Source organism: Andrena cerasifolii, chromosome 9 (assembly GCF_050908995.1).
Source record: "Andrena cerasifolii isolate SP2316 chromosome 9, iyAndCera1_principal, whole genome shotgun sequence".
Taxonomy (NCBI): domain Eukaryota; kingdom Metazoa; phylum Arthropoda; class Insecta; order Hymenoptera; family Andrenidae; genus Andrena; species Andrena cerasifolii.
This window is the reverse complement of record NC_135126.1, coordinates 14,134,587-14,154,511: the sequence shown is the minus strand read 5'-3', so window position 1 is coordinate 14,154,511 and position 19,925 is coordinate 14,134,587. Positions and strand designations below refer to the sequence as shown.

Genomic DNA, 19,925 nt, shown 5'->3' with positions numbered 1-19,925 from the left:
GGTCCCAGGGCTCGCTGCCCGAAGTTCTAGCTACAGTTCCGTCACCGGTATAGGCTTGATACCGGTCGCTATCTGGGAGTGTTGCTGCTGCTGTTGCTGCTGCAGCTGCTGCTGCTGGAGGTGGTGGTGATGATGGTGCGGCGGGATCGGTTGCGATTGGGGCTGGGGGTGATGATGATGGTGATGGGGATGGGCGGATCTGACGATGTACTCGTCGTCCGAGAAGGTCTTCTGATACTCGTGCTCTTTGCGGGAGATCCCGCGATTCTTCCACTTGTAATCCTTCAGGGCATCCCTGACGCGCCTGCGACATCTGTAGTAGAGGATCAGGGCTATGCCGGTGAGCAAGGCGAGGCCAGCCGCGCAGAGAGTGGCCAGCAGAGCCTGTTTCCGTGGATCTGAGAAGGCACAGCCTAGCTCGTCAGGTGTCATGCCCTTGATGGGCTTCCCCTTTGATTCCGGTGGTTCCGCGCAGATCACTGGGCTGGAGTTCCTTGGGACTAGCACCTCGGCTAACCACAGCAAGCTGCAGTCGCAGACCAGAGGGTTTTCGCTTAAATCCAGCCGGCGTAGCTCGTTCCAGGCCACCAGGGACTCGGAGAATCCAGTGAAGGCGTTGTCGCGGAGCATCAGATGCCTCAAATTGGGTAGACCAGCCAGAGAGCCATCCTCCATCGTAGTCAGTCGTTTATTGCTGTTCAGTACCAGCGTTTCTAGATTGGCGTTATCTGAAAATGCTCCCCTTTCCACGGTGGTCAACAACTTAGCCGCAGATATGTCGATTTTCTTCAGTTTAGACAGGCCTTGAAAAGCGCCTGACCTCAGAGTTGTGAAAAAGTTCTGCCCCAAAGTGAGTTCCTCCAGTCTGGGCAACACTGCCAGCTGCTTGGTGGGCACTTCGCGCAGCTTGTTTCCATCGAGCCCCAACATGCGCAGAGTGTTCAATCCGCGGAAAGCACCGTCGCTGATGTTGTCCAAACCCGCGCCTGTGATGTCCAGCACGGTCAACTGTTCCAATCCTTTAAATGCATCGTCCGGCAGCGAGGAGAACGCGTTCCAACCAATGTGCAACTCGGCCAGAGCGTTTAACGGCGCTAGAGCCGGCGAGGGAATGGTCCTCAACTGATTATCATCCAGATGGAGCACCCTGAGTGTGCCCAATTTCTGAAAAGCACCAGGCTCCACCTTCGATATACGATTCTTCCCCAGATCCAGCTCTTCCAGCTTCGAGAGCGACGCGAACAGGCCGCTCTTCAGGCTCTCCAGATAATTGTCCCGCAGATTTAGCACCGTCAACGACTTTAGACCCTGGAAGGTCTTCTCGGTCAACGCTGAGATCTTGTTGTGCCTGAGGTGTAGCTCCACCAGCTGCTTCTGCGCCTCGAAGCTTCCGTTCGGAATGGTGAAAAGGTGGTTGCTCGACAGATCCACGTTCTTCAGGTCCCCGTAGAACTGAAATGCCGCCGCGTCCACTATCTTTATCCGATTCTCCTTTAGCACAATCCGCTGGATGCTCGGGTTCAACGCTATGGGTATGACGTCCAGGTTCGCTCCTATGCAGGAGACCACGAGGTTGTCGTCATCGCAGATGCACCCGTTCGGGCAGAACGCCGCCGTGCTCAGGGCGAACAGGCCAGCTAGGACGAGCAGGTGGAGCAACGCAGTCGATGCAGTTACACTGCGCCGTGGTGTCTGGAAAATAATAAACAAGAAACTCTTTATTAGGTGGCCTCCCCCAGCGCGGCTTATCGTAAAATGTAATTTACATTTATGCTAGGTTTATTGCCATACATAAATTATTCTCCGTGGAGACTACAGCCACATTTGTGACTCGAGCACCGGCGAAAGTGAGCGAAGATATTTCTGCTCGGAGAAATGTATGGCCTTCTAAATTCAGCTCATCCCTGGTTTGTGGAAGGAGCACTGTGACACCATGAATTGCTCGATAATTTTGGTGAAATATTTTCGCCCACATCGTGTTTTATACTCACGCAGACAGAAATTGGTGCGTAAAGTGTAAGGGAGATAATGTTTTGAGTTGAAAAAGAACTCAAAAGTGGGAAGGAGATCTGTTTTTCAAGGAAGGCTGGGTTTCGAAGGAATCTAGGTATGAAATTCCTAATAGTATAAATGTAGTAATATGGTTGATGGGAATCAATTTTTTGGTAATTTATTTAAGAATTTTAGCTCGACTTCCTTTAGGTATATTCAACCCTTAACTTTGACTCTCAGAACCTGCGTTTTTAATCCGAGATTTCATATAGCATAAACGGAATTCGAATGGTGTAAAAAGTACTTATGTACTTATCTTGGAAGCCAAAGACTACCATTTTTAAGCCTTTAATCTTTTTCCAAAATATGCTATTGCTTTATTGTAATTCAGGTGGCAAATTAGGTAGTCCGTTTCAGACGAGACATCTTCTAAGCTGTATGTACATAGCTTCGATACAGTTTGCCATACCTACTATTAAAAAAATATTAGCATAGTACTAAGAAAAAAATTCCTCCTCTCTCTACGGATTCTGCATACACCCCTTTCCAATCTCTAACGAATAGCGGAGCATGTCTCCCAAAAAGAGCCACGAGAGACCACTCGTTCTAAATAACAATGAATCAACACCGCGCACTAAACTACTAACCAGGCGACTACCAGCCGCATTACCCTGATCGACCAAACGTCGCCCGCAAAGTTTCATCGCGCGAAACTGGCCCCGCTGAATTAAGTTGGCGCGCGACGGCGTGAATTATCTCAACCGCGCCACTATTGTTTGGCTTCCTGGAAAGATCTGGCGCGTCGGTGAAAAGAGCTGCTGAAGACTCGTTTCCAGTATCTGTCCAGTTCGAGGCGGGCGTTTCGCGAAATTCAAGCCCGGTGTTACAAGCCGGTTAATCCGCGCGCGAGACGCGGGGGCGAGGCGCGCACACGTGGGCCAGGGTGTCTTCCACGTTTGCCGCGATTGCGACGTGTCAGCTGTATTAAGGCTAAAAACGGGCATGTCATTAGGAAAGGATTATACACTCGCAAATACCGAACTTGCCAGCGGGGTCGCCGACACGCTTGACCCCATTACTCGTTTCCTGTTCTAACGGTATCACGAGATTCAGCTGCTATTTAATGAATCAAGGCCCCCGAACGTGCTTTGATATTATTTATTCGAGCATTTCTGCATACTTGCCAGCAGGCACGCACAGGTCTCGCGAGTAAATTGCTGGCTCCCTGTGGGCTGAATAAATTGCTGGCACACTCGGGAACTACGCGCTGTTAGGAGGGTACCTAATTGCGTGAAAATATTGCTATACCTTCGGACTAACCGCGTCCTACTGTTTAGCCACAGTTTCCACCTTTGTTCTGTGCCGTGCGTCGTTAAAATCCGATGGAATATGCATGTAGCATTATGTTAATTGGAATTTGCTTAACACCAACACACAGCTTCTCTCCAATAGAGTGGAGAACTGATTAAAGTTGACTTGTTCACCCTATTCGCCTATCTCCCTCGAAATATCGTTACACTCGTTTTCGAACGTATCTACCCCTAAGTGAACCCCCATCCCAACGTTTAGCAACGATATTCATCTTTCTTCCCATTTTCGAATCGTTAAGGGGGTATACCCGTTTGAACCCTCGGAAAATGTATACATTTTGTGGATTTTTTTACAAGTCAACGGTTTGATGCAGATTTCCCGTTTTTTAACTATGTTTACATAGTATTATGAACTACTTATAAAAAAAGTTTCAGTTAAAAAGCTATTGTTTTTCGGAAGTTACGGATACATGTCCGAAAGTCTCTCGATTTTAGACGGCTAAACGGTGGCCCTAAAAACTCGCGCTACGTTCAACCAATTTACTTCAAATTTTGCATGCAGAATCATAATAAGATTCCACATCGTCCAACGAAGGCGATTTTGAAAATTTTGAAAAATAAAGAAATGGTGAGAGATCAAAGGTAAAGTTAAATTTTTCTAAGAGAAAAATCCACCTTTTTCCTTTATAAATAATAAACGGGGAATCGAAATAAAAAAAGCCTTCGTTGGACGATGCGGAATCTTATTATGATTCTGCATGCAAAATTTGAAGTAAATTGGTTGAACGTAGCGCGAGTTTTTAGGGCCACCGTTTAGCCGTCTAAAATCAAGAGACTTTCGGACATGTATCCGTAACTTCCGAAAAACAATAGTTTTTTAACTGAAACTTTTTTTATAAGTAGTTCATAATACTATGTAAACATAGTTAAAAAACGGGAAATCTGCATCAAACCGTTGACTTGTAAAAAAATCCACAAAATGTAAACATTTTCCGAGGGTTCAAACGGGTATACCCCCTTAAGTCTTGATGACGGGAATCGATTAAAGTCAACTTGTTTACCCTGCTCGCTGTCTCCCTCGAAATATCGTTCCACTCACATTCGACCATACTGCTAAATGAATCGGACCTTAAGCGCGAAAAAAGTTCCAGCTCAATCGAAAGTTGCGCGAAATCGAACTCGGAGAATGGAGGCAACTTTTGATTACTCTGGGATTCGTAAGTACTTCCGTCGAGATCAATGCTAAACTCACTTCCCGCGGCTGCTTAAGAAGAGAGAGAGAGAGAGAGAGAGAGAAGCAGTAGTTAGGTCGACGCAATCATAAACTCGACAGGAGGGAAAGAAAATATCCTGCGAGTCAAGGAAAGGGAAGCAAGTTGAAATTGTACGTTTCGTATCAGCAGTCAGTAGGGTTCGCTGTTCGCGGTTATCAGGAACGCCGCATTGCTGAAGTCGTTGCTGTTACTAACGACGGAGGCCACTGAGTGCCACGAGAACGACGTGTTAATCAATCAAAACGGCAGCGGTAACGGTGACGTTTAATAACGATAATGAATGCTTTTATGGCCGCCGAAACGGGCCAATAAAAAGGTGCTACAGGACGAAATAGGGTGACAGACCCCTGGCCGATAGCTGCTCCGCAGGTCTGACCTGATACGAATTATAATAGGATTAGCTGAGATAACGGCATGGTTACTCGCTGTTGCGTGAGTCCACGAGCATATAATTATGATGGCGTTGGGATGCTAATGGCGTATTGTTTCGGTCACGGAAACAACGGGCAACGTTATTCCGCAGTGTTCGCTTAGATTACCTTATGTTAATCTCGAGCCGCGTTTATGGCCGATTTCAATTTAGGATCTCTGTTCCTGAACCACCGCGCTGATAGACAAGAAACACTCATCGCGGTGATCCCGCTCGTCTCGAGGGTTGCAGCTACGTTTTTCGTCACGGCGGCAGTTGCTGAATGCTCGCTCCTCTTCGTCGTACATATTAATGCACGTTTGTTTGGCGGAACGTAATCGATATATTATTATGCATATCAGATTGGCAATTAATCGCGGTAAAAATAATAAGCGGGCACGGGTGCGTATCGACTCGCATTATTTTCGCCACGCTTAGCAAATAGCATTCATGAGCATTAATTTAAAATTACCATAAATACGGTATTGATGTATCGCTTGAGATTTTACTGGGCTCGTTGCGCTCTGCTATCTCGAACGTGGATAGAGATTTATTTTTTAATACGTCTGTATATACAAATTCTATGTTTTGCCAGTTTCAGGGTTTGTGGAATTTTTTCTTCCTCTTAGAAGGGGAGGACACCTTGTGATAGACACCGATTTTTATGAGCCTTGGCACGTTGGATCTGTGTCGAAAATAAGTAAATAGGTGCCCGAGCGTTTCTGCCAATGGGCCTTGATAATAGAGATATTTACAAGGAAATTATTAAAAATTTCATAGTGGCCCTGGGGTTTTAGTGGGTAGAAATCCCACACTACCCTGACGCCCGCGGGAGATTCTCTTCTGGAGGCGTTGGAGTCCCTTTGAAGATGTCTCCACGTTAAAAAAAAAGTTTATAATTTTTTTTATAAATTACTTTTTTTATAAATTTTCTTTTTAACTTGGGGAAATCTTCAAAAGATATTCTCGACATAGATCCAACGTGCCAAGGCTCATCAAAATCGGTGTCTACCACATGGTGTCCTTCCCTTTGTTAGATGCGTGTCACTAGTGAATTTGGAATCAGGAATAGATTCAGAATGTTTTCGAGTAGTTGACTTGAAAAGTACATTAAAATGACCCCCTGTTAATTCATACACGTCACACAAGAAACTCTCGAATTTGTCGAAGAAAATTATTACGCTGAATTAATTCGTATTTAATAGATATAATGATATTTAAACGAATTTAAATTCTATCAAGAGGTGTTGCATAAACGATCAATTCTAGACGACCTCGTAGAAAATAATTGAGTCGATTCAGGTCCCTGGATTCAATTGCTTGCTTGAGGAGCAGATTCTTCTTACGCGTCTTAACCACTTATTGAAGTGAAATGGAGCGCGAGTTCCAGATAGAAGTTTAAACACTGATTAGGAAATTGGATTACAATACTCAATTGCAGAAAAGTATCAATTCTGTTAAATTCCTCAGAGTTCCATCTTCGTTTTTACCCGCTTTATTGCGACATCGACTCAAAGAATATTCTTTCCAAAGTAGCACAGGGTGTGTTAGTACATAATAGATGGATTTCATTTAGTAATTCGTAGAAGAGTTGCTCCGATTAATTTCGTAGACAAGATGGGAGCTCCTATTAAATTCTTAGCGACAATCTCTTACGTTAATATCAAACTACTGCTAACATAACATTTTCAGTGACGTTAGCATGTTTTCACGTGGATATTTTCTGGGAAGCATCAAATGCATCACCCTAGACTTTTCGAACGTTTATTTCGAAAATAAACCAAGCTCGGAGTTCGCTTTGCACGAAACTTTCTCGGCAGGCATTTTTCAGATGCCTCCGTTACCCAGTGTTAAACAACGAGATGGTACCATTTTTACAACAAATAGAAGATTACGACTTAAAAGCAAGTTCGTATGGGGTTGATTGTTGAAGAAGTACAAAAGTATGTACTGGGCGTGTTTTATCGTAAATTTTTCATGGCACACTTAAGCGATATAAAAGTTGATAAGGTTGTTTGGGCTAGCGAACACAGTAGATGATGTCAGACGACAGAGAAGAAATGAAGGAGCTTCTTCATTTCATTGCTCTATTTCTTGGTCTATTCTATCCACTTACGTGCGCCCTTCCTCACGCGTCACTTAATTTACGACTCCGCCATATCCCTTCCAATGGCCTAGACACACATTTTCATTTTGAACAACAAATATACTTCCCTAAGGGCTGCAACGCTGTAATGTTCCTCGGAGCTGCTTTGATAAATAACTGCAAACTTACTCCTCCGTCGTCCTAAATGGATTTGACGATAAGGCAGAGAAATATGAGGGTATCTCAACTTTTTTTCCCCCCACCATGGCACCACCTGCATTTCTACCATTCGCCGTGGCATAGAGTTGGAGCCAGGGTGATCTACGGGATTTCATTACGAAAAAGATTCTCAATTGTATAATAAATACATCACACCGGGATTTAAATATTATCACCTCTACGATAAAATTTACGGCGAAACGACTTTCGGTTCTTTGTGGGATTCTCTCATCTGGCTAATCAATGTGCAGATTTTTAAAGATTCTTTCAATAGTTAAACGACACAGCTAGTAATGAAAGTTTAGCTTTCGTGGATAAAACTAGAGAAAGTGCGCAGCCCCTTCTTTTTCCTCCGCTAAAACTATGGTTTATTTGTTAAAATCCATATTGAAAATGCGAAGCAAAATTTCGCATGAAAAGTATCTAATTTGACGGAGAAAACTTTATAGAATACTTGAATTTTTAATAAATTGTTATTAAAATATCAACCTAACTTTTTTAATGCAACTATATATTTCTATTACTGTCAGTTTATTATGCATTTCAAGACGCGTTGAACAATGTTTATGAAGTGTATGTTCGAACAATAATTTATCGGAAAATCTTTATGAATATTAGTGGCAAATATCAAGTTTGATCTCTGTGGTTAATGTATTTTACTCATAGCTTAGAAACAATGGAATTGAGGCACATCGATACATGCTTTTATTTATTTATTTATTTATTTTTTATATTGTCCTGCGGAAAATGTAGGTTACCAGGAAAACCTGGACACCGCGTCCCTCCTGATTTCATCCCCGTGACACTTTGTAATAATTATGTGCATTACGATATAAGTAAGCATTGCGCAACAATGAATGCTCGCGTGAATAAACTTTAAAGTATTAAATTGTTATGGTTTGATTTTCACATTCCCATAAATCCGGATGTTCTAAATATAAGAAGGCCGGACAATGTCGAGTAGTTTAAACTATATAAACGAATCAACCGAAAACTCTGACGGTGCAGAAAAAATCCAAGAAACATTAATTCTCCTAAGCAAAAATGAATACATTACAACGAAACAAATACCTACTCAACACGTGTGCACATCCAACACCTCGAGCACTCGCAGATCCCTGAAATTCGCGCAAAGCAACCACGAGAGCAAGGTCCTATCGCGCTAATGCCGTTCCATCGCGATAAAGTCCTTCGCCACGTAACCAACCCCTCCGTTCAAAGACGTCCGTCGAGCTCCGGGAGAGGAGACAAAGGACACCGGCGGAGTGTACAGTGGGCGATTCGAGGGCTTTTTGTCTTAATTACGTGTCGTTACGCGCAACTAATTGCAGGCAGATAACGCGCCGAGAATACGCCAGACGTCTCGACTTATCGCTAGCACTAATCATACCGACGCCGGGTTCCGACGGACCGGGGTGAAAGGGCCGGGACCAGAGGGTGGCTGGAAACCGCGCGCCGGCAGGGGTGGTCGCTGCGGGGAGGGACAACGTCACAGGTAGCGACTAGTTTCGGGGGCGAACACGTCAGATTTAACTGGATGTAATTAGCGATTACAAATTACCCTTTTGTCCATTAGTGTGACCGCGATACGTGTGTCAGATTTGCCTGGCCCACGTCGCTGCAAATGAACATCCACTACCAGCACTGGAGGGGCTATAGACATTTCTCCCTCCCTGACCCTCGACTTTCGTACCCTTCCACTCTCTGTCCCGAGGAAACTGGAAATACTTTTCGGAGTTACAGGGGCACAGCCCCTAGTCTCTCGGTGCTGTTAGATTTGTGGATGCTTTTTAGAACTGCAGAGCTATTTACGTCACCGTGCAACAGTTTCCTTTTTTCTTTCGAGGAGATATCGGAGGGGTTGGAACGACGAAAAATTGGAAAAGCTGAACTTGTTCGTGAACTGCGACCGTGTAACGCGCTGGCTAGCCAGTTCGGAAAGTAGGGCAGGCTAGGCAGCACGTAGAGTGCCTACGTAGAGAATGTGTGTGTTTCAGCTGCTTTTTATTGCAGTAAGGTGAAGTCGGATAAAAGGGGATGTAGAGACTGATACTTTATACGCACATGCCTCTTGAAATATCGAAGACGAGAAGTTCAAGTTTGATGGAATCCTGGCCTCGTATCACTGCGTTTTAACGGGCGCTTTGGGGGTGACTTTACGACGTTATCGTGGATAGAGAAATATTTGCGTTTTATTCAACTGCTTCTTGTGGGCTTTGTAACGCAATACGAGCTTACAGAGTAATTACAATTCTTTTCAGCGTAATAATTTGTGCGCAATATATATCGTTTGGACGGGCATTCTGAGTAAAAAGTGAAATAACGATTTATAGTTACTCGGATTTATAGTTACGAGTTTAAAATTTTGCTACTGTCACAGTAAAATCATAGGCTTGATACGCTTCGTGGACCTGTTGGTGTAATGCCTGCATTCAATCTCGAGGAGTATATTTGGGGCATTTATTGTAATCATGACCTAGAAATAAATGATTTTCGTTTTAATATCTAATATCTAATAATGCGTTTTAATATCTCAAAGGCCACTTCGCACCAAGCTCAAGATTTTACAGTGACCCATGCCCAGAAGGCCCCACCAGGGCCTCATTTTCCAAAAGAATATATGATTTTATCCAAACAGTTTTTTACATTTTTTTTTGTTTCGTATAATTTTGATGCCACACGCGCGAAAATTTATTTGCAATTCTGTTACGCACATAGGTCGTCCCAGAGCGTGTGCCACCTGGGCCTTATTCCTTAAATCCGCCGCTGGTGACTGCATTAAAACTTCAAACTGTTGTAACTAAGTATGTAAGTATTGACAACAGGCTCTATGTTTGTATAACGCCTTTTGCTCGGCACGACCTCCCGAACAATCCATCAAAGTTTTTTTTACACTCGTTCCAAATCTCCCTGCACACAGAGTCTCCCGAAGTCTGTCCGTACAGAGAACCGCAATTTCCCCGCGACGGGATGCAAAGAATCGCGAAGAAAATAAACGGAACCGCAGTTTTTCATATTCCGAAACGAATGTCATCTAATGAATATTGACGAACCCCGGTAGCTTTCAAGCTATTTCTTACCAACGAGCATTCTATTTGCGTTCTATTTGCATATGAATTTTTGTTGCCGCCGTTCCGTATTTTTCTGAGCGAACGTTTTAAAAGATCCCACAACATCCACTGTGTTCGCCGGTGATAAGCGAAATGTCATCGGATCGACGGTTTCTCTGGCTAGGGATGAAAATTTCCGGAAACGTATCGCAAATCGGTTTATCGAACAATTCGTCGATGCTCGCAGGTCTCCAGCAGGGCTGAACGTTGTTCGAAAACTTTCGGACACGAAGCGTTTCTCGTATCAGCGTATTTCACTGGCTTTCAAGCGAGAGAGCATGGAAACCTTGAGGAAGCCAAACACCATTCACCGACGCGCAAAAAGGCTCGGATGTTGTTAATACCTAACACGAAATGAAACTCGCTTTGGCCCTTTACTTTTCACTCACTGTGCGACACCGTCAGTGTTAATTCAGAAATGTATTAGCTATTCAACAAGGATACAGTATTTCCCTTCCTTTCCGCTCTGAATTTGTATAAACGAAAGATATAACTTATCGACAGGAGAAAATTTTACTTTGAACCATGAGAATATTCTTCGAGAGTTTGAAGAGTGCAAAGCGTGGCAGAGTTAAAAATAAGAAAGATAAAATATTGTCGCAAGTATCGCTCGGCCCTTTTAAATTTTGATATTCATTATACCTTTTGTCCTTACTCGCGATTACGTTATTCGGCTATCCACGTCTATTTTTCGTATACATTGTTAGGTTTAAGTAATTTTAAGTGGATGGGTTAACAACAGCTGACAGCTGGACATCGCCTTTTGCACTCTACAATTTTTAATTCTACTAATTTTCTCTTTCTTCTTTTCTTATATGTATTTGTTTTTCTTCGTCTTCTTGCTACTTTCGTAATGTTTACTGACGCAATGAAGAATTATTGTTATTATTATTATCATATCTTGAAAACCGATCAAGCTAGGAACAAATGCTCTGGATTTGAAAAAGAATCGACGAGTGTGCTGTCGAATCGTGTGATGTGACGTTGAATGATTCACACGCGGAATCGCAAGCAATTGCATCTAAAACGTAAATGATATGCGTGTTTTCTAAATTACTGTATGTAACTATATCGACAGAATGACAGAGATTGAGAATTCATATCGATAAAAATATTAGTGCGGGTCAGTGGTGGCAGCTACTAGCGCCGGTTTGAACGAAGATATCTAACCTCGAGCAGTGACAACAAATCAACGGTAAATTTACAAAATTCTAATACATAACTTTCTTTCGGAGACACAATACTCGAAAAATGAAATTTACTAAACAAAATTAAATGGGAAAGTAAGCGCAAACTACTTATAAATACACCAGAGCTTGAAACTGATTTTTAGTTCGATTTTTGTTCACCAATTTGTTAATATTTAATTTCCACTTGTCACGTATAAAACAATGCAAGCTTCAAAATTGTCAACGTTCATTCCATTCCCCTTTCACAACACACAATAATTACTCAACCTCCCCTAATACTAACAATATCTAATAATACGAAGTAAAATCAAATTCAGAATCAAATACGAAGCTTACTCTGAAAAGTGTCATCCATCACTCGCCTAAATTAAAGTCCCACAAATAAATACCCAATAAGACACGCGGCCGCACACTGGACAGCATCCAAACTCATCGTAGATATTTAAAAGACAGAACCACTCACAATAATATTCCACCGCACACTTCCTCCTCACTGTTCCACACAGAGTCATTAAACTTGTCCCTTGTAGCGTCAGTTACAGAACAACCAGTGCAGGAAGCACAGAAATTAACCTGGTCAGTCAACTGCTGCCTGGAGTCCCGCGTCGTGCGAGTTAAACAAAAATCAACGGGGGATTCACGGCATCGGGATTACGTTTCCCAGGGCGGTGTTCGTTTGCGCGTCCCGCTTTAATAATTCCCCAGCCGTCTTTTCAGCAGCAGACGCAGCCAGGTTCTAGCCTTACACGACGTCACGCGTCCGCTGTTTGCGATATGCGGATTTAATGTTTGCAAACGTTGGGTGCAACGCCGTGGGAAAGTGGAAGCTGCAGTTTATGCAGCTGGAGGCGCCACAAACGACGCAGATTTTTCGTATCGTTTTACCGAAACCACCAACAGCAGGGCTTTGTAGTCGTAGGGCTCTGCCGTCCACCGTCTCTGTAATACCGTTTCATTTTCGTGTGTGCATTACGCCCCCGTCACAGCTCGTTGTTCCCTGTGATATTACTTCTGCGGATTTGTTTCCGTTAGATTTTTACCGCGCGATACCGTGCCCGTTAGCAATTACGGTAGGTACTGCGGCGGAGTGTAATTGCGAAGAAAGCTTTCGCCCTGATGCGCTGGTTAACGTCGAACAGAATCACGGTCACCGTATTTTATGGGCTGCGAGGATTGAAGGAACGGTTTCTTTTTTTTTTACGATGGAAATTGTAGGAGATGATTGCTGTGAAGCTACTCGTTTTGCTGTTAATGGTGGTTAGCATTCTGTAATCATTGTTACTTATTCTTTTCATCTCGCGAAAGTTAGCAAACCTAATTCTGATGGTTTTCTTTGTGTTATGGAGAATGGTAGTAAGCTGTAGTATTATTAGGTAAACGTAGCGACAAATATCATTCGTTTTAGATTTTAGAAGTAAAAATGACTTTCTTGAGCACACGACGAAGGTAATTTTCAATCTGCAACTGTGTTAGGAATACATATGCATCTCTGCAGCTGCGAGTCTAATGCACTTTTAAGTGAAACGCTGACATCCATGTATTGTAATTTTCGATTACCGGGTTTTATGATATGCATAGTTATAAATAAATATTTCGAATTAATTGGGGGTAAATTATGGTATTATTTTACAACTGATACGGGAAACTATTCTGACCGTTCCGAAGTTCCATGCTGCAACTTCTCGATGGAAATACTACATTGGTAGTATAACACAGGGATTGTTACCCGCTCGGAGCCGGTTACTAGTAACATAAGACAGTCTAGTCCAGACAGCCACTGAAGGGGTCATCTGGCCGAAAAATTGAGCAGGGCACAAGTAGATGAATATTATGTAAACAGTTTTGCACGATTATATTTGTTATTCATTGGGTAAAAAATTCATAAAGATTGCTCATTTCTTTCGGCCGGATGACCAGAGTACGTAAAGGGGTTAGGCCACCTTGGACGGAGCAAAATTGCAGTCATTTTCGGAATTTTTTTAGGAAGTTAAGTACCCCCTTAAGTGGCTGTCTAAACCAGACTGTCTTATGTTACTAGTAACCCGCTCCGGGCGGGTTACAATCGCTATAACAATCACTATGAAGAAAACTAATTTTTATTAGGTACCTGGCGTAAGCTATAAATCACATCTTTCTAGTTATAATTTTTCTATGAGAACTACAAACCTAGCACACAATAACTGAAAAACTAAACGAGACTACGTAATCCATTCCGTGATTCTTTACTACTATTCATTTAAATTTCGTGCATCTGCACGACTAAGTACCTGCTATAAGTACCAGCACCAAAAACTACGGACAAGCGTGAACTATCGGGTTATAATTTACAACACGAAACATTGATGTTGATAGCAGCCGGAGCGAATATTTTCTCGCTGAAACTCGTCGTCGGCTTTAACCCGTGAAAAAAATGTAATTCGTATCGGGGAACAGAGACGCCACGTGCACCGATGCGCCGGCTCGCCTCGTTTCGAGCATCCAATCAAAAACGGTATATCACCATTCCGTATTTCTTGTTTTTGGATTCATTCGTCCCGACGGGGTGTACCGTATAGACAGGTGGAATTCCGTTCCCTGCCATAACGGTAACGCGCAACACATTTCCCTCCGAAATTGGGTTCGAAGTTTTCAATTCCGTGTCACTGCTCCTCGACAACTTCGCCACTTACGATCGTTACTCCGAAAGTTAGGATGTAAATAACAATGTATATCGGTAATATTACAAGCCCATTACAGGTTCCCGTGAACCTGAAGTTTGAGCAGGCTGCACGGTGAGCATTAGATGTCTAAGTACGTATTATGGAAACGAAGCCTCAGATTGCAGAATGGGAAACAATTTTTCTAATATTAACTCCATTGTCATAGGTAATAGAAAACAATAGAACCTCCCACAATTAACGTACACCAATTTCTACCAAAGCCTAAGTGATTTAAGAAATGAAAATGATTTGCAAATTGCAATAAAAGTCATGGAATATCTGAAAAATGCATTGTTATAAATTTGAGTAATTTTTATAAGAAATTATGAACCAATCACTTTGACTGCTTCGATGGTTTTCGCGTTGAATATTTTTCTTCAGAGTGAATCTTTTTATTTCTAACATTTCTGTCTACTAGATGCTGCATCTTCGATATTGATTTATGCACTATAGAATAACTTTGTTCCTGCTCCAAAACCTCCTAAAAAGTCACTGTAAAGTCCTGTTTGAGTTCAGATTCGATTTAGCGCAGGTCCAGTTCAGTTCTCGACTGACTTTGGTCCCAGATTCAGTTATGTAACACTAAAGTGCATCAGTAACGCCGTGTCTCTTACGATTAATCGAAGGTTTTGCTAAACAAGCAGCTGGCTCATTTCTTGTGATCATTAACTAGACTTGTCTCATAATTTTCGGATATGGTGTATGCGCTAGACTGTTTAGTCGAATGCTAATGGATTTAGTCCGTAATTCCTGAACGAGCAAGTCAGATAAGTTATGTGAATTTGAATTTCAATAATAGAAAGTGAATACAGTGAAAATTACATTTTTTAAAATAACTGTCAGAGAGATATTATTAACTGGATTAAGCTCGCGTTTAATAAAAATACTTGACTTTCCCTGACTTATTTTTCACTTTACTCAGCTAGTGGGGTGAAGTGACAAATCTGTTGAAGATAATTTTAACAAATACTTTATCAAATTCTACAGTGTAAAAGCTTTTATATTATTGATCTTAAAAAGTAAACGTGTATAATACAATACGGTAAAAAATACGTTCGTGTCTGCTATTTTGTGACTTTCGTGTGTTATTAAATTATATGTGCTTCACGTTGCCCTAGGTTTAAATCAGAACAGAAATCAGAATCCAATAAACACGTTCTGAGGTGTATACGAATAAAAAAAAATATATAAACAAAGTTTATGTTAAACGATTTTACTAAAAATGCACTAAAAACTAAAATAATTATTTTTTCGTACTACAATTTCGATAGTATTTTCTCACTTCAAATAAAATCGTGGTGCTGTATTAAATTAATTCATGTTCTGTTATGAAATACCCTGCGCCACGATTTCATTTAAAGCGAGAAAACACCATCGAAATTGTAGTACAAGAAAATAATTATTTTTTATTTTTACTGCACTTTTAGTACAATCGTTTAACACAATTTTTTTTATTTTCTAGTTTTTAGTATTTTGTGGATTTTTTATATTTGTATATTTTATCATTTTTTAATTTTTTTTATAAAAATTGTATCGTCATCACACCCACGCACGCCTACGAAGTCTCAAGACAATTGGACTGGTGGATGTGGTTGAAAATTGAGTTGCCAAATTTGCACCATCCACCAAACACACATGCAATCGAAGCTAAGTAAAATCGTTCAGTACAGATAAAAATGGACCTCGTATCCAACGTGCAGCTCAATCTACTCAACGGCAACCACCAACTGTTAGACTGTTGCACCTGTTTTCGCCACAAGTGCTTCTCTCGCGTCCCCTGACCTGCCAACCGAGCACTCATCCACTCCTATCGAAATAGGATTAATTATAATGTAGCTCCGGTCGTTTTCCAACCCCTTCGGTGGTCCGTTGGCCTTTATCGCGAGAACAGGGCCAGGATCGAAATGGCGGAACGTTGTATACGTAGCGGCGATCCCGCGCGGGAGGGGTGAGGTGGCCGAGGGTGTCATTATATAATCAAAGAACGGCTCGTGCTCGGGTTAAGAGGAGGCTGTCCGTCCAGCAATCGTCGCGTTCAATCATGCGCCCACTATATGTATATCGGCCATACACCCAGTGTTATTTACTGCCCCCCTGACAATGATACAGTCGAGCTGCTGCACTCCAGCTCCCTCTCGGTCGATTGAATAATGATATCCTCGTCTGCTTCGGAAATCAGTCGCGTCTGATGGCATTTCGCTGTTTGCCCGTGCCGTTGCGTCGACTCCTTTTCGCCGTGACGCCGTAATGAGGCTACGGGGGGAAAAATAATAAACGACGACAGGAATCAGACTCGTTCGGGCTCCGTTTCGACAGAGCAGCTTCGGGCTAGACTGGCTGGAGAGACCGTTTTGTTTCAGGCTCGCTTCAATGTACAAAGACGTCTGCTTACCCCTGTGCCGGGCGCATTTTCTATGGCAGTGTTCCCGTATCTGCGGAACAGTCTGAATGTTCGCGGCCACTTTTGTACTGCGCGATAGTTTGGACGTGTAGAGTGCAACAATTTTGGGCGCCAGATGGCCAGGTTTCTGTTAATGTTCGTCAGTCGCTGAGGGCTGGTTTTGGTAGGGGTCGTTTAGCAGCTCTGGTTAAAATTACTTGTTTATCAATACAGTTTGGGTTACGGGGTTTGCTTCGACGAAAATTTCACTTGCACGCGTAGCGACTAACCTGGAACTCATTGAAATGGTACGCGAAGCGATATTCCTGAGTGTGCAAAGGATTAAATGTGGTCTTCGGTGTTTATTATAGGGTTGTGCTTACGTGGTCGTACTTCTACAAACCCCGGGTTCGTAAAACAGTGATATGCAGAAAGAACGATGAATTTGTCAGCGAGATATACTCGAGGGTCCTACGGATTTTGCCTCCCGCTGCTTTTAAGTCCCTATATGCGACACTATATTCGAACTGTTTGTAAGAGAAAGAGAGTCGGCCGATTGGGTGCCTAGACCGAGGATCGAACCCGGGATCTTTCGCTTGCCGGGCGACTGCTTTCACCGCTAAGCTACCTAGAGCCGGCTCTTCTTCTTCTTCTTCTCGAAGTGAACATACTAAACCCAAACTAACGGAGCGGCACCTATCTGCCCAAACCTGAATGATAGGTCTAACTAAACGCCGATCGGTTACATGTTATTGAAAACTATCGTCATCCTCTGGACCACCAAGCAGAGGCACCACTAAGCGCTAATTTACAGGGACTCGCAACGTTTGTTCATATAAATTCAGAAGAATAATGAACTGCGAAAGCCGCTATCTTGCTTTTGCTTCTTGATGCTTAGCTTGAAATCATTTAATTCGCAATCTGAATAGGAGAAATACGACTGCACGCATAATGTAATCGAAGGAACATCAAAGTATTTCGTGCAGTTCGCATTTTCGAAGAACAGTTCAACCGCAGCTACATAATTTGCTGAAATTTAATTATAGTTAGCACTGGCTATCTATGATCTTTTGCCATTTTCTGGTAAAAGTGCCTACAAGTAGGCGTAGTAAAAGAAGTGACTAACACTGAGCGAAAGAATTTTTGCACTGCCCTAATATTTTTCAGGTGTAATTTCACGCGTCTCGTTCAATTCCAGCGAAAGATTGCGATAGTAGTGTTACGCTCGCGGTAACAGCAGCACCCAACCACTTCTAAATCTCTTTTGGCCGATTGGTCAATGATACCTTCGTCCCGAAAATCAGTTCCGTTTTAATGGCGTTTCGCTGTTTGCTCTCCGCTCCGCGGATCTCTTCACCATATCGAATCAATCGGACCGTCGAATTTATGGAAAGTGGCTGGCCAAATGTTTAATTACACGCACGGCGAGCTGGTCGAGGAGTGGTTTATATTTTAATGGGGTTTACTCCTAAACTTGCATCCCCTGTTTCGTTCGCGGTGATCACGAATACTGTGCGAGGATCATAGAAACATAAAGAATTCAACAAGTTTAGTAATAATTTTAAGAAACGCAAGGGTAACGAGTAAGGAGTACAGTAATTTCCCGTTAATGTTGAAAGTGTCTGGTCCGTCGATTGAATATTAATTTAATAATTAATATTGATCGCGACAAAAAAAAATACGAGGGGCACCTTGGCTGACAAAAATTGAAATTTCTATCATTTTCATTTGTTTCTCAATAAAAAGAATTGCAATGTATTGCTGTGATTTTGCTGATAAAAATAAGTCCAAACACGAATGCATTCGAACTATTTTGGGTATTTGAAACAATAATGCATTCTCTATCGATAGAGTGTTTATGTATGATACTTGTAAATTTTACGAGGACGTCGCTACACACATTCAAATAAGTCGTGAAAAACAGACAAATCATTTACTTGAGAGTGCCTAGCAGTCTTAAATGCAAATTCAAGATCTTTTATTTTTAAGTGAGAGTAAAATCCCAGAAAAATAAGTAGGAATATTTTTTCTCAGGATTAAAATTAAGTGAAAATTTTTAACAAGGCGAATTTATCGGACCGTGTTAAATCAAAGTGTAAAAAAATCCGTGTAGAGACAGAATTAAGTGTACAGAGAAATATTATTTGTGCTATAGTCTTCATAATTTCAGCTTTTCTTGTTCTATTTTGACTTCGACACTGAACCGAGAAATATCTTTTGGCTTTGAATACAAGTTTCGGTTCCGATAAATATCGCGGGCCGCCGACAGAGTTGGGCATCAACTAAATAAAGAATTACTTAAATAACGGATCAAAGAAAACTTACACTTTAGATTATTTTACGAATAGAGTTAATTTTTTCAAATTTTATTCGTCACTCGAATTTTTAATTAATCGAATTTTACATTTCAAAGATCACAGTGACCCTGATCCTCTAAACAGACTCTCACAAAATTGTTCTCCAATTTGAAAGCACGTTCACATTTTTCACACCATTGAATAGACTCATTTACGTAATTTGCAACTAAGGCGACAAAGATCTTCAAACTGAATAGACTTCCATAATGCAAAATAGTGACGTTGCTCCTTAAACTTTTCTCAAATCTTTGGCCCAGTAAACAACTTGCATGGCTGGCACAGCGCGAACACCATTCCGCAGTTTCGAGGGTCACTGGCTTCGCAGGCGAATATTCGATGGTTACATTATAAATGCTAATGTCCAAGACAACAGTGAGGCCCCTTTTAAACAGAGAGGCAAATAAAAAAGAAATAAAAGTGGATAGCACGATGTTCTCGTTGCACTTTGGATTCTGCGGTGGTCGCCTTTTACGTGTGCATTAGAAAAAAGGCTAAAGTGAGGTCTGCGAGGAAAAATGGGACCATAAACTTGCCATGAATTTGCAAAAATCTTTGCGGTTTCAAATGGAAGACGCAGGATGGTGGTAGATAGACGTAACTATAAAACTGGCATTATCCTTTCATTGCTGTGTAAGGAATAATAATTCTGGTCTTCTACCTGTTTGTGTTTCTTTCTTTCTCTTAGATGTCAGTCGTTCATAACAGATTCCACGAGAATACTTTTTACAAGAGCTTTCGATCATTCTTTCCAATAAAGATTGGAACACGGAAGGAAGTCCTGTCAAAGTTACAACAGCGTGTAGAAACGCATTGTCTCTTTTGCAATGGAAAACTTCAGTGCAATGTATTGCTGCAGAATTTAGCGGACGAAGTGGAGTGACATAGACGACAAGGGATGA

The 19,925-nt window shown here is 42.0% G+C and overlaps 1 protein-coding gene across 7 annotated transcripts in view; it reads right to left on the bottom strand.

The window, feature by feature from the left end:
• Window positions 1-30: 30 nt before the first annotated feature.
• The window catches only part of LOC143373455 (uncharacterized), a 386,763-nt gene continuing 366,868 nt past the window's right edge, over window positions 31-19,925 (bottom strand). For 6 of the 7 annotated variants that reach the window (XM_076820738.1, XM_076820737.1, XM_076820741.1 and 3 more), the window contains one exon: window positions 31-1,692. In XM_076820738.1, coding sequence (XP_076676853.1) covers window positions 31-1,692 — 1,662 coding nt within the window. Of the gene's footprint in view, window positions 1,693-2,639; window positions 2,757-19,925 lie in introns of those variants that run through there. The other variant, XM_076820742.1, reaches the window with a different exon arrangement.